The sequence below is a fragment of the Phyllobates terribilis genome, unplaced genomic scaffold, assembly GCF_046119375.1.
Source record: "Phyllobates terribilis strain yellow unplaced genomic scaffold, ASM4611937v1 Scaffold_1__5_contigs__length_1240528914, whole genome shotgun sequence".
NCBI classification, from domain to species: Eukaryota; Metazoa; Chordata; class Amphibia; order Anura; family Dendrobatidae; genus Phyllobates; species Phyllobates terribilis.
The window spans coordinates 36,904,040-36,921,519 of record NW_027362761.1 but is presented as its reverse complement, the minus strand read 5'-3'; the positions used below and the strand labels follow the sequence as shown (position 1 = coordinate 36,921,519).

At 41.2% G+C, this 17,480-nt stretch overlaps 1 protein-coding gene across 1 annotated transcript in view; it reads left to right on the top strand.

Moving 5' to 3' along the window:
- TMEM161A (transmembrane protein 161A) overlaps positions 1-13,500 on the top strand; it is a 61,092-nt gene extending 47,592 nt beyond the window's left edge. The window contains exons 8-12 of the mRNA XM_073661033.1: positions 5,975-6,118; positions 9,764-9,877; positions 10,229-10,403; positions 11,156-11,252; positions 12,199-13,500. Coding sequence (XP_073517134.1) covers positions 5,975-6,118; positions 9,764-9,877; positions 10,229-10,403; positions 11,156-11,252; positions 12,199-12,479 — 811 coding nt within the window. The 3' untranslated portion in view covers positions 12,480-13,500. The remainder of the gene's footprint in view (positions 1-5,974; positions 6,119-9,763; positions 9,878-10,228; positions 10,404-11,155; positions 11,253-12,198) is intronic.
- Positions 13,501-17,480: the final 3,980 nt, after the last annotated feature.

Genomic DNA, 17,480 nt, shown 5'->3' with positions numbered 1-17,480 from the left:
TTTTATCAGCAGGAGATAACACTAGAGGACTAGTTCTCATGTGCAGAGCAGTCGGGCTAATCTGTGTAACCCCACCCCCACCACTGATTGGCAGCTTGCTGACAATGTACACATGAAGCTGCCAATCAGGGGCGTGGGCGGGGTTATACACGGCTCAGCATTCTGATCACTACATCTACAGCAGAGAAAACAGGGATTCTATCAAAACTGCAGCAAGCAGCCCAGTAAGTGATACATCACTAGAATCAGGCTTTCTGCCCCCATCACCCCCAGATTGCTCTCAGATTACATGGCAAAAATCTGCTTACAAATTCTCTTTTAATCCTACATATAATATAAACACCTGGTTTCTTATTTTTGGACATCTTTTTTGATGAACCTTATTTAATACATCATCATAGTACACTTGTGGTATTTAGTATTGATAACCTGCATGATACATGTTCTGTCTAATGCTATGTTCACATGCAGCATTTTTTTAATGCAAATTTAAAAGCTGCTTCTTACAGTACCAGTAAAAGCTGTGAGATTTCAGAAATCTCATGCACACACTTGTGTTTTGTTTTTTATTTTATTCCCTGACTGAATTTGAGAAGTGCATCATTTTGTAAATCTCCAGCATATCAATTCTTTCAGCGTTTTTGCAAAGTTTTTTCACCATAGAAAGCAATGAGTAAGTGGAAGAAAATAAAGACTGCAAAAAAACGCAACAAATGTTTTTGGTGAATAAGACTAACTTTATTAAGGTTATGTGCACGCAGTGCGTTTTTGGTGCGTTTTTTCAGCGCGGAAATGGGCCAGAAACACATTGCATACCTTATCCCATGACTTCCTATGACATTTTGCAAGGTCTGTGCACATGATCAGGAATTTTCCTGAGCGGATTTCATGTGCGGAAAAAAACGCAGCATGTCCAGTCTTTGTGCGTTTCCGCATGCGTTTTTGCCTATACAATGCATTTGAAAAAACGCATGACAAAAACACACAAAAAACGCGTCAAAACCGCATGGATTTTCCGCAGTGTTTTTCCTGCCAAGGAGATGCAGAAACTCTGTGGAAATTTCTGCTTCAAATCCTGAGCATGCACGCATAGCCTAAAAACATGTACTGTAGGCAAAGCACACACAGGTGCTTCTCACAAAATTAGAATATCATCAAAAAGTGAATTTATTTCAGTTCTTCAATACAAAAAGTGAAACTCGTATATTATGTAAAGTCATTACAAACATAGTGATCTATTTCAAGTGTTTATTTCTGTTAATGTTGATGATTATGGCTTACAGCCAATGAAAGCACAAAAGTCATTATCTCAGTAAATTAGAATACTTTATAACAACAGCTTGAAAAATGTTTTAAAATCCGAAATGTTGGCCTACTGAAATGTGTGTTCAGCAAATGCCCTCAATACTTGGTCGGGGCTCCTTTTGCATCAATTACTGCATCAATGTGGCGTGGCATGGAGGCGATCAGCCTGTGGCACTGCTGAGGTGTTATGGAAGCCCAGGTTGCTTTGATAGCAGCCTTCAGCTGGTCTGCATTGTTGGGTCTGGTGTCTCTCCTCTTCCTCTTGACAATACCCCATAGATTCTCTATGGGGTTAAGGTCAGGCGAGTTTGCTGACCAATCAAGCACAGTGATACTGTTGTGTGTAAACCAGGTATTGGTACTTTTGGCAGTGTGGACAGGTGCCAAGTCCTGCTGGAGAATGAAATTTCCATCTCCAAAAAGCTTGTCGGCAGAGGGAAGCATGAAGTGCTCTAAAATTTCCTGGTAGACGGCTGCGCTGAGTTTAGTATTGATAAAACACAATGGACCTACACCAGCAGATGACATGGCTCCCCAAACCATCACTGATTGTGGAAACTTCACACTAGACCTCAAGCAGCTTGGATTGTGGCCTCTCCACTCTTCCTCCAGACTCTGGGACCTTGATTTCCAAATGAAATGCAAAATTTACTTTCATCTGAAAACACCTTGGACCACTGAGCAACAGTCCAGGTCTTTTTCTCCTTGGCCCAGGTAAGACTCTTCTGGTGTTGTCTATTGGTCATGAGTGGCTTGACACAAGGAATGTGACACTTGTAGCCCATGTCCTAGATACGTCTGTGTGTGGTGGCTCTTGAAGCAATGACTCCAGCAGCAGTCCACTCCTTGTGAATCTCCCCAAAATTTTTGAATGGCCTTTTCTTAACAATCCTTTCAAGGCTGTGGTTAACCCGGTTGCTTGTGCTCCTTTTTCTACCACACTTTTTCCTTCCACTCAACCTTCCATTAATATGCTTGGATACAGCACTCTGTGATCAGCCAGCTTCTTTAGCAATGACCTTTTGTGGCTTACCCTCCTTGTGGAGTGTGTCAATGACTGCCTTCTGGACATCTGTCAAGTCAGCAGTCTTCCCCATGATTGTGGAGCCTACTGAAACAGACTAAGGGACCTTTTTAAACGTGTAGGAAGCCTTTGCAGGTGTTTTTTGTTAATTATTCTAATTTACTGAGATAATGACTTTTGTGTTTTCATTGGCTGTAAGCCATAATCATCAACATTAACAGAAATAAACACCTGAAATAGATCACTCTGTTTGTAATGACTCTATATAATATGAGTTTCTCTTTTTGTATTGAAGAACTGAAATAAATTAACTTTTTGATGATATTCTAATTTTGTGAGAAGCACCTGTATGTAATCCGCACCCACAACGCGAAAAACCCTTCAAAATGTGCGTTTTGAACACTGTGTATTTACTGTTAAGAGAGCAAATTCTTCCTGCAGAGAAAAAACGCAGCAAAAAACACAGCGTTTGAAAATAGCCTAAGTGTGCAACATACAGTTAGATCCAGAAATATTTGGACAGTGACCACATCTTTGTGATTTGGGCTCTGCATGCTACTATTTTGTTTTATTATTTAAAATGAAATAGCAGATGCAATTGAAGTGTAGACTGTCAGGTTCAATTAAAAGGGTTGAACAAAAATATCCTCTGAAATGTTTAGGAATTGTAACCATTTTTCTACAAAGCATCCTCATTTGAAGGTCTCAAAAGTAATTGGACAAATTAACTTTAACATAAATAAAATGTTAATTTATTAATAGTTTGTAGAGCATCCTCTGCAGGGAATGAGTGCCTGAAGTCTGGAAGCCATGGACATCACCAAACGCTGGGTTTCCTCCTTTGTGATGCTTTGTCAGGCTTTATTCCAGCTGACTTTAGTTGTTGCTTGTTTGTCGGTCTTTCTACCTTAAGTTTTGTCTTAAGCATATGAAACACATGCTTGATGGGGTTGAGATCTTGTGACTGATTCGGCCATTGCAGAATATTCCACTTTGCCTTAAAAACTCCTTGGTTGCTTTCGCAGTTTGTTTTGGGTCATTGGACGGCGCTTCACAGTATAGATGGACAATCAACCTTGCTACATTTGGTTGAATCTGAGCAGATAGTATAGCCCTGTACAATTCAGAATTCATCTGGCTGCTTCTGTCACATCAATTAACACTAGTGACCCAGTGCCATTGGAAGCCATGCATGCCCATGTCATCACACTGCCGGCACTATGCGATACAGAGGATGTGGTGTGCTTTGGATCATGAGCCGTTCCAAGCCTTCTCCATACTTTCTTCTTCCCATCATTCTGGTACAGGTTGATCTTAGTTTCATCTGTCCAAAGAATTATTTTCCAGAACTGGGCTGGCTTCTCTAGATGTTTTTTGGCAAAATCTAATCTGGCCTTTCTATTTTTAAGGCTGATTAATGGTTTGCACCTTGTGGTGGACCCTTTGTACTTGCGCTCATGAAGTCTTCTCTTTATGGTAGACTTAGACTTGGGTGGATTTTGTGAAAGGAAGATTCTGCGATCATCTACCACTGTTGTCTTCCTTGGACATCCAGGCCTCTTTGAGTTCCCAAGCACACTACTGCATTGCTTTTTTTTGTTTGTTTGTTTTGGGGGTGGAGGGGGTGCAGGATGTACCAAACTGTTGATTTCTGGTATCTCTCTGATGGATTCTTCTTTTCTTTCAGTGTAATGATGGTCTGTTTCACTTCCATTGAGAGCCCCTTTGACTGCATGTTGTGGATTCACCATTACAGCTACCAAATGCAAATGTCACACGTGTTAACAAAGGAAAAGCCCATTAAAGAGCTTTTGAGATATTTGTCCAGTTACTTTTGGTCCCTTGAAAAATAGGCAGCTACATATTAAAGAGCTATAATTCCTAAATCCTTACTCCAATTACGATGTGAATACTCTCAAATTAAAGCCACATTCACACGTTCAGTATTTGGTCAGTATTTTACATCAGTATTTGTAAATCAAAACCAGGAGTGGGTGATAAATCCAGAAGTGGTGACGTGTTTCTATTATATTTTCTGATTGCTCCACTCCTGATTTTGGCTTACACATACTGATGTAAAAAACTCACCAAACACTGACAGTATGATGTAAAATACTGAGCAAATACTGAACGTGTGAACGTGGCCTAAAACTGAGCGTCTGCACACTAAGCCCATATTGATTATATAACTTGAAAATGTTTTGGTAAACCGCTAAAATGGCAAAAGTTGTCACTGTCATATTTTTCGACCTAACTGAATGTGGGGCTTTATAGCTAAATATTGTACATATGGTTGTGAGTTTTAGGCAGGTGTGAAAAAATGCTGCAAAGTGTTAATACAAAGAGTCCTGCAATGAATGATATGCCACAGGCCATAGCCCGGATGTGAACATCTAGTCTGTCTGTAGATTACATGGTGAGACCGAAGCATTGCATAGCCCTACATTCACAAAAGTTCTGTGGTTAGTTCTCCAAGATGCTTGAAGAAACAAGTACAAGTGTATCTAGAACAGGGATGTCAAACTCAAACACACAGAGGGCCAAAATGAAAAACTTGGACAAAGTCGCTGGCCAACCAGTATACAGTATAATGGGCCCCACATAGTCCTCCATACAGAATAATGGACCCCACATAGTCCTCTATACAGAATAATGGGCCCCACATAGTCCTCCATACAGAATAATGGGCTCCACATAGTCCTCCATACAGAATAATGGCCCCACAAAGTCCTCCATACAGAATAATGGCCCCACATAGTCCTCCATACAGAATAATGAGTCCCATATAGTCCTCCATACAGAATATGGGCCCCACATAGTCCTCCATAAAGAATAATGGCCCCACATAGTCCTCCATACAGAATAATGGCCCCACATAGTCCTCCATACAGAATAATGGCCCCACCTAGTCCTCCATACAGAATAATGGCCCCACATAGTCCTCCATACAGAATAATGGCCCCACCTAGTCCTCCATACAGAATAATGGCCCCACATAGTCCTCCATACAGAATAATGGGCCCCACATAGTCCTCCATACAGTATAATGGGCCCCACATAGTCCTTAATACAGTATAATGGGCTCCCACAAAGTCCTCCATACAGTATAATGGACGTCACATAGTCCTCCGTACAGAATAATGGGCCCCACCTTGTACTCCATACAGTATTATGGACCCCACATAGTCCTCCATACAGTATTATGGGCACCACATAGTTCTCCATACAGTATTATGGGCACCACATAGTCCTCCTCCATACAGTATAATGGCCCCACATAGTCCTCCATACTGAATAATGGGCCCCCACAAAGTCCTCCATACAAAATAATGGCCCCATATTAGGGTGGTGGTTCTGGTGTCGCAGGCCAAATAAAACCACCCTGCGGGCCAGAGTTTGACATGTATGATCTAAAAGAATTTGTGCAATTTTTTTAAAGGCATACCATATATTGAATTGATTTAGTTTTCTCTTCATTCACTTTGCATTTTATACATTGAGAAAAATAAACTTAACAGTTCTATTTTTGAAAGCATTCTTACTTTGCAGCATTTTCTCCATACCTAAAACTTTTGCACATCACTGTATAATTTAGTTGCATGAATGCCATGCTGCTGTTCTAAGTCCATGTGTGCTGTTTTTCAGGGTCCCCTTTATTAAACTGGGTTTCAAAATTGCATTGGTTGCCCTATGCTCATTCCTTGGTGCTTGTCTGACATTCCCCGGCCTGCGATTGGCTCAGACTCACCTGGATGCTCTTAAGATGGCAGCAGACAGACCCATGCTCCAGTAAGTATATTGTCAAAGATGGCTTAACCCTTTCGCAACCCTGGGATTTTCCGTTTTTGCATTTTCGTTTTTTGCTCCCCTTGCTCCCAGAGCCATAGCGTTTTTATTTTTTGGTCAATATGGCTGTGTGAGGGCTTATTTTTTGCAGGACGAGTTGTACTTTTGAACGACATCACTGGTTTTACCATATCCTGTACTGAAAAACGGGAAACAAATTCCAAGTGCGGTGAAATTGCAAAAAAAGTGCAATACCACAATGGGTTTTTTTTTAATTTTTTTACCACGTTCACTGAATGCTAAAACTTATTTTCCAGGTCATTACGAGTTAGTAGACACCAAACATGTACAGGTTCTTTTTTATTTAAGCGGTGAAAAAAAATTCCAAAGTTTGCTAAAAAAAAAAAAAATGGCGCCATTTTCCAAGACCCGTAGCGTCTCCATTTTTCGGGATCTGGGGGCGGGTGAGGGCTTATTTTTTGCGCACCGAGCTGAAGTTTTTATTGATACCATTTTGGGGTAGATTTGATGTTTTGATCGCCTGTTATTGCATTTTATTGCAATTTTGCGGCGACCAAAAAACGTAATTCTGACGTTTAGAATTTTTTTTCTCATTACGCCGTTTACCGATCGGATTAATTCTTTTTTTATATTGATAGATCGGGCTATTCTGAACGCGGCGATACCAAATATGTGTATGTGGGGTTTTTTTTATTATTATTTTATTTTGAATGGGGCGAAAGGGGGGTGATTTAAACTTTTATATTTTTTTAATATTTTCAAAAACATTTTTTTTTCACTTTTTGCTTGCTTCTATAGTCTCCATAGGAGACTAGAAGCAGCACTTGTCTGATCGCCTCTGCTACATACAGGGGACAAGTAGATCCCCTGTATGCAGCAGAAATGCTCCTGTGCTATGAGCGCCAACCACTAGGTGGCGCTCATAGCGATCAGCTCATGACAACCACTGGAGTCTGCTGCAGACCCAGGGTTGTCATGACCACCCATCGGTGACCCGCGATCACGTGACGGGGTCACCGATGGGTGGGGTAAGTGACGTGCTTTCGGCGCGGCGCTGTTAAATGCCGCTGTCAGAAATTGACAGCGGCATTTAACATGTTGGCAGCTGCGGGCGATTCCATCCGCGGCTGTTGCGGGTACATGTCAGCTATAATAATCAGCTGACGTGTGTCCGGTTCAGTGTGGGCTCAGAGCTGGAGCCCTCACTGAACCGGGGGTTACAGCCTGGTGCATACTAATACGTCACAGGCTGTAAAGGGGTTAAATGACATTTGGGTGGACCAGAAAAAAAAGATCCAGTTGTGTTAAATAACCATACTAAGTCCATTATACCCAGAATTTCACTGTAAAGAAGCACTCCCATCAAAATTTTTATTCTCTTAATATATTGCAATCATCATATTCTTTAGCACTGTGTTCTTACAATTGCTCATTTTGCCTTTCTACCCAGGTAATTCTTCTCTTTTCTTTGCTCTATGTAGAAACAGGAAGTCTCTTTTCTCTGCATTTATCATCCCCCTCTTCAACTCCTGACCCTCATGCACCCTGGGTAGGGACTTTTGCAGTGACTTATGACTCATACAGGGAAAATTGACCTCCTGTTTCTACATAGAGCTTAGAAGGATTCAGCTAGTCAGTTTTTAATCATGTGAGGTCATAGACCTAATGGAAAAGAGAAGAATTAGTTGGGTAGAAAGGCAAAATGAGCAATTGTAAGTACACAGCGCTGTATAATATGATGACTGCTATACAGTGCATTGTGAAAGTATTTGGCCCCCTTGAACTTTTCTACCTTTTGCCACATTTCTAGCTTCAAACATAAAGATATAAAATTCTATTTTTTGGGGGAAGAATCAACAATAAGTGGGACACAATCGTGAAGTGGAACGAAATTTATTGGATATTTTAAACTTATTAAAAACTGAAAAGTGGGGCGTGCAATATTATTCGGCCCCCTTGAGTTAATACTTTGTAGCGTCACCTTTTGCTGCGTTTACAGCTGCAAGTCGCTTGGGGTATGTCTCTATCAGTTTTGCACATCGAGAGGCTGAAATTCTTGCCCATTCTTCCTTGCAAAACAGCTCAGTGAGGTTGGATGGAGGGCGTTTGTGAACAGCAGTTTTCAGCTCTTTCCACAGATTCTCGATTGGATGCAGGTCTGGACTTTGACTTGGCCATTCTAACACCTGGATACGTTTATTTCTTAACCATTCCATTGTAGATTTTGCTTTATGTTTGTGATCATTGTCTTGTTGGAAGATAAATCTCCGTCCCAGTCTCAGGTCTTTTGCAGACTCCAACAGGTTTTCTTCCAGAATGGTCCTGTATTTGGCTCTGTCCATCTTCCCATCAATTTTAACCATCTTCCCTGTCCCTGCTGAAGAAAAGCAGGCCCAAACCATGATGCTGCCACCACCATGTTTGACAGTGGGGATGGTGTTTTGAGGGTGATGAGCTGTGTTGCTTTTACGCCAAACATATCGTTTTGCATTGTGGCCAAAAAGTTCGATTTTGGTTTCATCTGACCAGAGCACCTTATTCCATATGTTTGGTGTGTCTCCCAGGTGGCTTGTGGCAAACTTCAAACGAGACTTTTTATGGATATCTTTGAGAAATGGCTTTCTTCTTGCCACTCTTCCATAAAGGCCAGATTTGTGCAGTGTACGACTGATTGTTGTCCTATGGACAGATTCTTCCACCTCAGCTGTAGATCTCTGCAGTTCATCCAGAGTGATCATGGGCCTTTTGGCTGCATCTCTGATCAGTCTTCTCCTTGTTCGAGATGAAAGTTTAGAGGGACGGCCGGGTCTTGGTAGATTTGCAGTGGTCTGATACTCCTTCCATTTCAATATGATCACAGTGCTCCTTGAGATGTTTGAAACTTGGGAAATCTTTTTGTATCCAAATCCAGCTTTAAACTTCGCCACAACAGTATCTCGGACCTGCCTGGTGTGTTCCTTGGTCTTCATGATGCTCTCTGCACTTGAACCAGAACCCTGAGACTATCACAGAGCAGGTGCATTTATACGGAGACTTGATTACACACAGGTGGATTCTACTTATCATTACCAGTCATTTAGGACAACATTAGATCATTCAGAGATCCTCACTGAACTTCTGGAATGAGTTTGCTGCACCGAAAGTAAAGGGGCCGAATAATATTGCACGCCCCACTTTTCAGTTTTAAATTTGTTAAAAAAGTTTAAAATATCCAATAAATTTCATTCCACTTCACGATTGTGTCCCACTTGTTGTTGATTCTTCCCCAAAAAATTAGAATTTTATATCTTTGTTTGAAGCCAGAAATGTGGCAAAAGGTGGAAAAGTTCAAGGGGGCCAAATACTTTCACAAGGCACTGTATATTAATAAGATAAAAACTTTGATGGGAGGAGGGCTTCTTTAATGTTCAGAAAACCATGGTAGTAATGTGCTGGTTCATCAGTATTTCCCATTGACTTTCTCGTAATCATGTTACTTTCAATATAAAAATGCAATGTATTCTGTTTTAAAGAGGCAGGTAGTAATTTATGGGGCCACAGAAGATTGCAGGGTGCGCACATCTGAACATAGTGGAGTATGTGACTCGTGGCTGTTACTGATATCGCTCATGTGACCTCTTTCTGCAGGCTTCTGCTTCATGCCAGCTTTCTGCCTCCTGTCATTGTGGTGTTAATGTGGATCCGCCCAATCACCAGAGACTTTCTTTTAAATGCACCAATGGGTAAAAAAGCTGTACAGCTGTAAGTAATAAAAAAATAAAGTATTCTATAACTCTATCTCAAGACAAAGTGGATGCAGATCTAATATTCATTTCTAATTTCCTTGCTAGGACCCTAAGACCTATTGCTTAAATTAGGTTTTATGTTAAAAAGTGTATCTTTTTTAATTCTGGTGATTATTTTTTCTTTGTCCGTTTACACAATATTTTGTTTTATTTTTTCTATTTCAGTTTCATATTATATAAGGTGTAAAATGATCCTGTGTGAACAAGGCCGAAACCAGGCTTTTCGTATTTTCTTGTGACACTTTACAACCTAAGAAAATGACAGAATGAACATGCTAGAACGAAATAACCTCTTTTATCTTTTCAGTATGTCTGATTCCACATACAACACTTTCCGCCTCTGGGTCATCGCGATTTTATGTCTCCTCCGCCTCTCCTTAACACGCTTCCATTTGCAGGCATACCTCGGATTAGCTAATAGTTGGGTTGATCAAATGAAGAGAGAGGCTGGGCGGATATCCATGTTGGAGATTCAGCGTAAAGTAAGTAGCCAAGAGAAAGCAACTTTTTAATCACCAAAGTGTTATTGAGGAGTGTGTAAAAACATTATTAAATCCCAGCTCTTGTGTACGCAGACTAGTATGGGAGATCCGTTATTCACCGTTCACTGGTATCGCGTCCACAGTAGCATGATTAGCAGAAAGCGCTACACACGCTTCTATCATTGATGATCGATCCTTGGGATAGGTCATCAATGTCTGATCGGTCGGGGTCCGAGACCCAGCACCCCCGCCAATTAACTGTTCTAATCAGTAGGAGGCGGATGTGCAGTTCCCTGATTCGGCCAGTATCAGAAGACAGAGCAGCTCCACAATTGAGCATTGACGGCCACCGACACAGATAACAGCTGATCACGTGGGGTCGGACCCCGACCGACCAGACATGGATGACCTATACTAGGGATAGGTCATCAATGACAAAGTAGTGGACAACCACTTTAAACATGTTATTAAGATCCTGATATTATATTATAGGGGTAAAGCCTCCTTCCCTTTAAATGTTGCATAGTCCTTCAGAAACATATTACAATGTAGCCAGAAGGTAAAGCCCGTAGAATAGATCTGTTCTATTGTGCACGGCCATAAAAAAGAAAACACATTTAGTGGTGTATATTTTGTTTGTATTTACACTATTTATTTTTATTATTACAAGATTAAAACTAACCCCAATTGGCATCTGAAAAAAATAATATAATGACGTGTGGGACCATTTTCCTTTTCTTTTGTTTGTGCAGATTTCCCGCATCTTTTGTTACCTTACTGTAGTGGCTCTACAGTATTTGGCACCGATCATTTTTACCCTTCATACTGTTTTCTTGCTGAAGTCAATGGGTAGGTAAAATTGTAAATGCTCTATATCCTCAATATAAAACCACATTTAACGTACAATGCCAAATATTTGCCACTTTGTGGGGAATGCAGTTTGGTGGGAGACCCATCCAGCTTGTGCATTTCACTGTAGACATTGGCCACAGTGCCCAGCCAAAGTGATCAGTCAGTGGTTGCTATATTACTAAAGGGCACATGCTGATTGGGGATCTAAATGTGCAGTACAATACATGAGCTGGTCCCTTGGTCACCAGGTGAAGGGAAGGGGAGTCAGTTATTTCTACTGTACACACTGAAAAATATCTTCTTTTCATAAGTGAGAACATGCTTTGGCCTACACAGCTTGCCATGCATGGAACGTCCCTAAACTAAGCTAGACCATACACACAATGGCTGTTGGTTGATGTCATCTTCCCCAACTTCTGCATTAACTTGTATTTTTCTTGATGATGGGTTTTATGGGACATCCGAACAGTCTGCTTACACATATAGGCCCCGATTCATCAAGACTAGCATTTTTCACGCTGGTCTTGATGAGGGGAGACGTTACTGATTAATGAAGAGGCATACGCTTCTTAATGAATCAGGAGCGCCAGACGGGTGGTGTACACCTCCATCCACCACGCCATAGCACATCATGAACCAGACAAGTTGTGGCATCGTGCCCCTGTTCCTTCCCAATTCCATCCATTTTGGCGCAGCTGGGGGAAACTGGCTTGAAAAAAATCAAGTCACAAAATGTTGTCACAACTCCAAGTTGCCCCCATATTTTGCGACTTTACAGAGCAATTTACTCCAGAATTCTGAAGATCTTGCTCTGATGAATCAGGGTCTAAATCCTTTACCAAGCCCAACCACGTTAGCATAATTTGTGTGGAAAATTCCATGAATTAGGTATTGATAAGTCTCTATTCCATGTTTTGTGCAATTATTATATGTATTTTTCCAGGTGATTATTCTTGGGGTCTGTACCCAGAAACTGATGGCTTTTCCCCTGTAGTAGAGTCTTCTACTGCACCACCCATTACTTCTTCTGAAGAAGAGGAAGACTCTGAGGATGTTCAGATTGCCGTCCAGCAGATAATAGGGGCACTGAGTTCTTTCCGAACCATCTTCTCTTCCATTTTCTTCCGTGGTCTGTTTGGCTTTTTGACGTGGTGGGTCTCTGTGTGCCAAATTGTCACTAGCCTGTTTGGTCTCTACTTCCATCAGTACTTAGGAGCCTCATAGATAATTGTGGAAAAAGATCCCTGGGAGATCCAGAAACTGTACTAGGCTTTGGGGCAGATGCACACTGTGTTCTAAATGGCCACATTACATTAGGGATCTAAAGCACTTATGCAACGAAAAAGCATAAGTAAGTTTTTAAAGGAAAAAAAAGGACTATGAAATCAACGACAAACCTTATGTGGAAGAAAAGATTTATTTAAACAAAAATCACAGTAGCATGGGCCTGAATGTAGTATCCAGACAAATGAGTAGCCCACTGTAATGTTACATTGATTAAATCTGAGGTTTTCTTTTACCGCGTGTTTTTTGTTTAATTTCTGAGCAGATTTTATTTGGTTTGTTTGGCACACATTACTGTAGAATATTGGGTCATCTTGACCAAACGGAAACCTTTTTACTTTATATGCAAATTAATAAAAAAAAAATTCTGTATACCCACAATCATAAAATGTGTTGACGTAAAATGAATGCCCTGCGTGTAAGGCTTTATTCACATGTCCGTTTACCTGTTTTTTGTCGTAAGTGTACCCTCATTGTTTTTCACTGACGACACATGACACATGAAATTGTTTGGGGTTATTCACCTATCATTTTGCTGAACGATAGTCGCATTGCAGTCCTGTCCCCTTATTCTGGGCTCTTTTTCAGCCAAACTGCAACCATTTAAGTGAATAAGACGGTGAAATTAAAAAACGGCAGCACCTGGATATACTGATGAGACACAGACCAAAAACAGATGAAAGCTGGATCCAACCCGCGGATGAAAATGTTTGAATTCAAGCCAAGTCCTTTACATTTCTTGATTTGTACTGTAACTGGTGCGGTAGGAAGCTGGAATACAAAAACTGTATTTTATATTTGACTATAATAGTATGGGAGTCACTAACAGGCTGTAAGGCAGACACTGTGCACTACACTTATGGCCACGTTCACACTGTCAGTGTTTGGTGAGTTTTTTTTACATCAGTATTTGTAAGTCAAAACCAGGTGAGGAACAATCAGAGGAAAAGTATAATAGAAACACGTCACCACTTCTGGATTTATCACCGCTCATGATAGATGTGTGAGCGGTTGTCCATCAGTATTTTGCACCTGTGCTGCCTCAGCCTTTATCATTGGGGCCTGCGGCATCATGCAGTATAATTCATGCTGTGACCAGGTATTGATAAGTATGGCACTTTTTCTGTGATTTTTTGGGGGATTTGATGTCCTTTTCAGTAAATTACTGTTAATTTTAGTGTAGGGACAAGACAATGGGGACCCTTAACACGGGCTGCGAGATTGCCTATTTTAGTCAAAATATCATCTAAGACTATGGTCTTTTTCAGTTTCTGCAGGGTGCAGTCAATCCCTGTAATGTTGGTGGGGAAATTGAGGTATCTGTGTCTGTGGGGTGCACTGAGTGCTAGACAGTACTCCTGAACTAATAGTATGGGACTCACTAATAGGCCATAAGCCGGCTAATATACTACATGGATCTGTGTGACTGACACCTTATGCAAGCCTTCTCCATGTGCATCTATAATACTAGACCACTACCCCTCCATGGATGATAGATGTGTGAGCGGTTGTCCATCAGTATTTTGCACCTGTGCTGCCTCAGCCTTTATCATTGGGGCCTGCGGCATCCTACAGTGCATTAGTATTGTGACTTTCTGTTTTGAGTGTGGCTGCCTTTTTTTTCTGCTATTTTTTTATTATGTCCTTTTTGCTGTGTTATGCTAAGCAATTTGTGTTTTGCTTTGAGTTTAGGCATATTTCAATCGCTTGGAAAAACGGCAAATATAACAAATTAATAAAAAAGTACAAAAATGCTAGGAAATTGTTGTTTTTAATAAGCATTTAAAAATGCTGGAATGAATTGTGTTTGAGGTGGACTAAAGGAACAATCACCCCCCCCCCCCCCCAACCTGCTGTCTCCTTCCCCATCATCCTGTAGAATGCAAGCCCGCAAGGGCAGGGCCCTCTTTCCCCTGTACCCGTCTATCATGGTTAGTTCATTTACTGTAAGTGATATCTGTATTTTGTATGTAACATCTTCTTATATACAGCACCATGGAATCAATGGTGTTTATATAAAAAAAAAAAATAATAATAATAATAATAATAATAATAAAATGGGTTGTCTGATTTCCCCAAAAAACTTTGAAGAGGCAAGACATGTGGTCGTATGAACAGAGGAAGCTATAATCCCTGCCTGTAAGCGGTGCTTTAAATGGGACATTATCAAATCTGCACCCTGTTCCAGTCACCCTACATCAGGTATGTGATCAAACGAAGACATCTGAAACACCACTTTATTTCCACTGAGACCACTGCAGTGGCCTGTGCTGGAGTGGGGTGGGGATACAGCTGGTGAGAATAGCTTCAAAATATGCAGTGTCTTTGCAACATTTTTTGGGAAGTCTTGCAACTCCTTTAACTGCTCCAATTGAGGAATGCATCGTAGATTGCCATATTAATGGTTTCATTGCCCATATGAGAACAAATACAATGGATAGGACATGCTGTGGTTTTCAGCCAATATGAGCTGGCTGCATTATCTGGGACTGAGTGCTTAGGAATGTTTTTAGTTTTTCACAAACAGGCAGGCAGTTGCTACCTACCTGCCTGTTGTTGTTCATCACTGGCTCAGACCACTCCTGCTGGGAGTGGGGATTCTGAAGCCTCTGCTGATGTCAGGTCGACAGAGCGGCTGCTTCTTTTCCGCTCCGCTCTGTCAACGGGGCATGGCTTCTGATGTCATTCTGATTTGACGGCTGGCTCCCACAGTTAGGCAGCGGGGATCCTAATGTCAATCAGAATGACGTCTAAATCCTGCCCTGTCAACAGAGCAGAGCGGAAAAGAATCAGCCACTCTGTCGACGTGCCGTCAGCAGAGGCTTCACTTCTGCATTGGGAGGTAAGCGGAGTGCGGCACCACTCGCCCCCGGATGCAGAAGTGAGCAGTTGCTGGACAATGCTTTTAAGTTGTCCTTGTTGGGCTACGTTCCCACAGTGGGCTTTTGGTGAGTTTTTGATGTTGCAGAATTTCTGCACCCATTAAGTAAATTGGGTTACTTGTATCTTTGAGTCAGTTTTTTTACGTGTTTTTATTGCGTCTTTGACGCTGACATTTTTGTCTCCGTTATGTAATATTTTAAATAAAGCTGCTTTGTTTTCTATACTTTTTGGTATTTAGCTTTGACACAACTTTGATATACAGTACAGACCAAAAGTTTGGACACACCTCATTTAAAGATTTTTCTGTATTTTCATGACTTTGAAAATTGTACATTCACACTGAAGGCATCAAAACTATGAATTAACACATGTGGAATTATATACTTAACAAAAAAGTGTGAAACAACTGAAAATATGTCTTATATTCTAGGTTCTTCAAAGTAACCACCTTTTGCTTTGATGACTGCTTTGCACAATCTTGGCATTCTCTTGATGAGCTTCAAGAGGTAGTCACCGGAAATGGTTTTCACTTCACAGGTGTGCCCTGTCAGGTTTAATAAGTGGGATTTCTTGCCTTATTAATGGGGTTGGAACCATCAGTTGTGTTGTGCAGAAGTCAGGTGGATACACAGCTGATAGTCCTACTGAATAGACTGTTAGCTGCTTTTTTCTTGCCATAATATAAATTCTAAGTAAAGAAAAACGAGTGTCCATCATTACTTTAAGAAATGAAGGTCAGTCAGTCCGAAAAATTGAGTAAACTTTGAAAGTGTCCCCAAGTGCTGTTGCAAAAACCATCAAGCGCTACAAAGAAACTGGCTCACATGAGGACCACCCCAGGAAAGGAAGACCAAGAGTCACCTCTGCTTCTGAGGATAAGTTTATCCAAGTCACCAGCCTCAGAAATCGCAGGTTAATAGCAGCTCAGATTAGAGACCAGGTCAATGCCACACAGAGTTCTAGCAGCAGACACATCTCTACAACAACTGTTAAGAGGAGACTTTGTGCAGCAAGCCTTCATGGTAAAATAGCTGCTAGGAAACCACTGCTAAGGACAGGCAACAAGCAGAAGAGACTTGTTTGGGCTAAAGAACACAAGGAATGGACATTAGACCAGTGGAAATCTGTGCTTTGGTCTGATGAGTCCAAATTTGAGATCTTTGGTTCCAACCACCGTGTCTTTGTGCGACGCAGAAAAGGTGAACGGATGGACTCTACATGCCTGGTTCCCACCGTGAAGCAGGGAGGAGGAGGTGTGATGGTGTGGGGGTGCTTTTCTGGTGACACTGTTGGGAATTTATTCAAAATTGAAGGCATACTGAACCAGCATGGCTACCACAGCATCTTGCAGCGGCATGCTACTCCATCCTGTTTGCATTTAGTTGGACCATCATTTATTTTTCAACAGGACAATGACCTCAAACACACCTCCAGGCTGTGTAAGGGCTATTTGACCATGAAGGAGAGTGATGGGGTGCTACGCCAGATGACATGGCCTCCACAGATGGTTTGGGGTGAGTGAAGGCAAAAGGGCCAACAAGTGCTAAGCATCTCTGGGAACTCCTTCAAGATTGTTGGAAGGCCATTTCTGGTGACTACCTGTAGAAGCTCATCAAGAGAATGCCAAGAGTGTGCAAAGCAGTCATCAAAGCAAAAGGTGGCTACTTTGAAGAACCTAGAATATAAGACATATTTTCAGTTGTTTCACACTTTTTTGTTAAGTATATAATTCCACATGTGTTAATTCATAGTTTTGATGCCTTCAGTGTGAATGTACAATTTTCAAAGTCATGAAATTACAGAAAAATCTTTAAATGAGAAGGTGTGTCCAAACTTTTGGTCTGTACTGTAGTCATGTGCGGATTACATGCGTTTGATGCTTTTTCACCATGGATACGCACTAAAAACTCGTGTATATTTTTGACCTGTGAATTTTCCACGTCCAATGCAAATCTATTGGAAAAATCTGCACATAAAACTCAGTGTACCCGCAAGATAAATTGACGTGTGGATTTGAACCACACAATGCAGGTCAAGTTTACGCTGAGTAAAAATAAA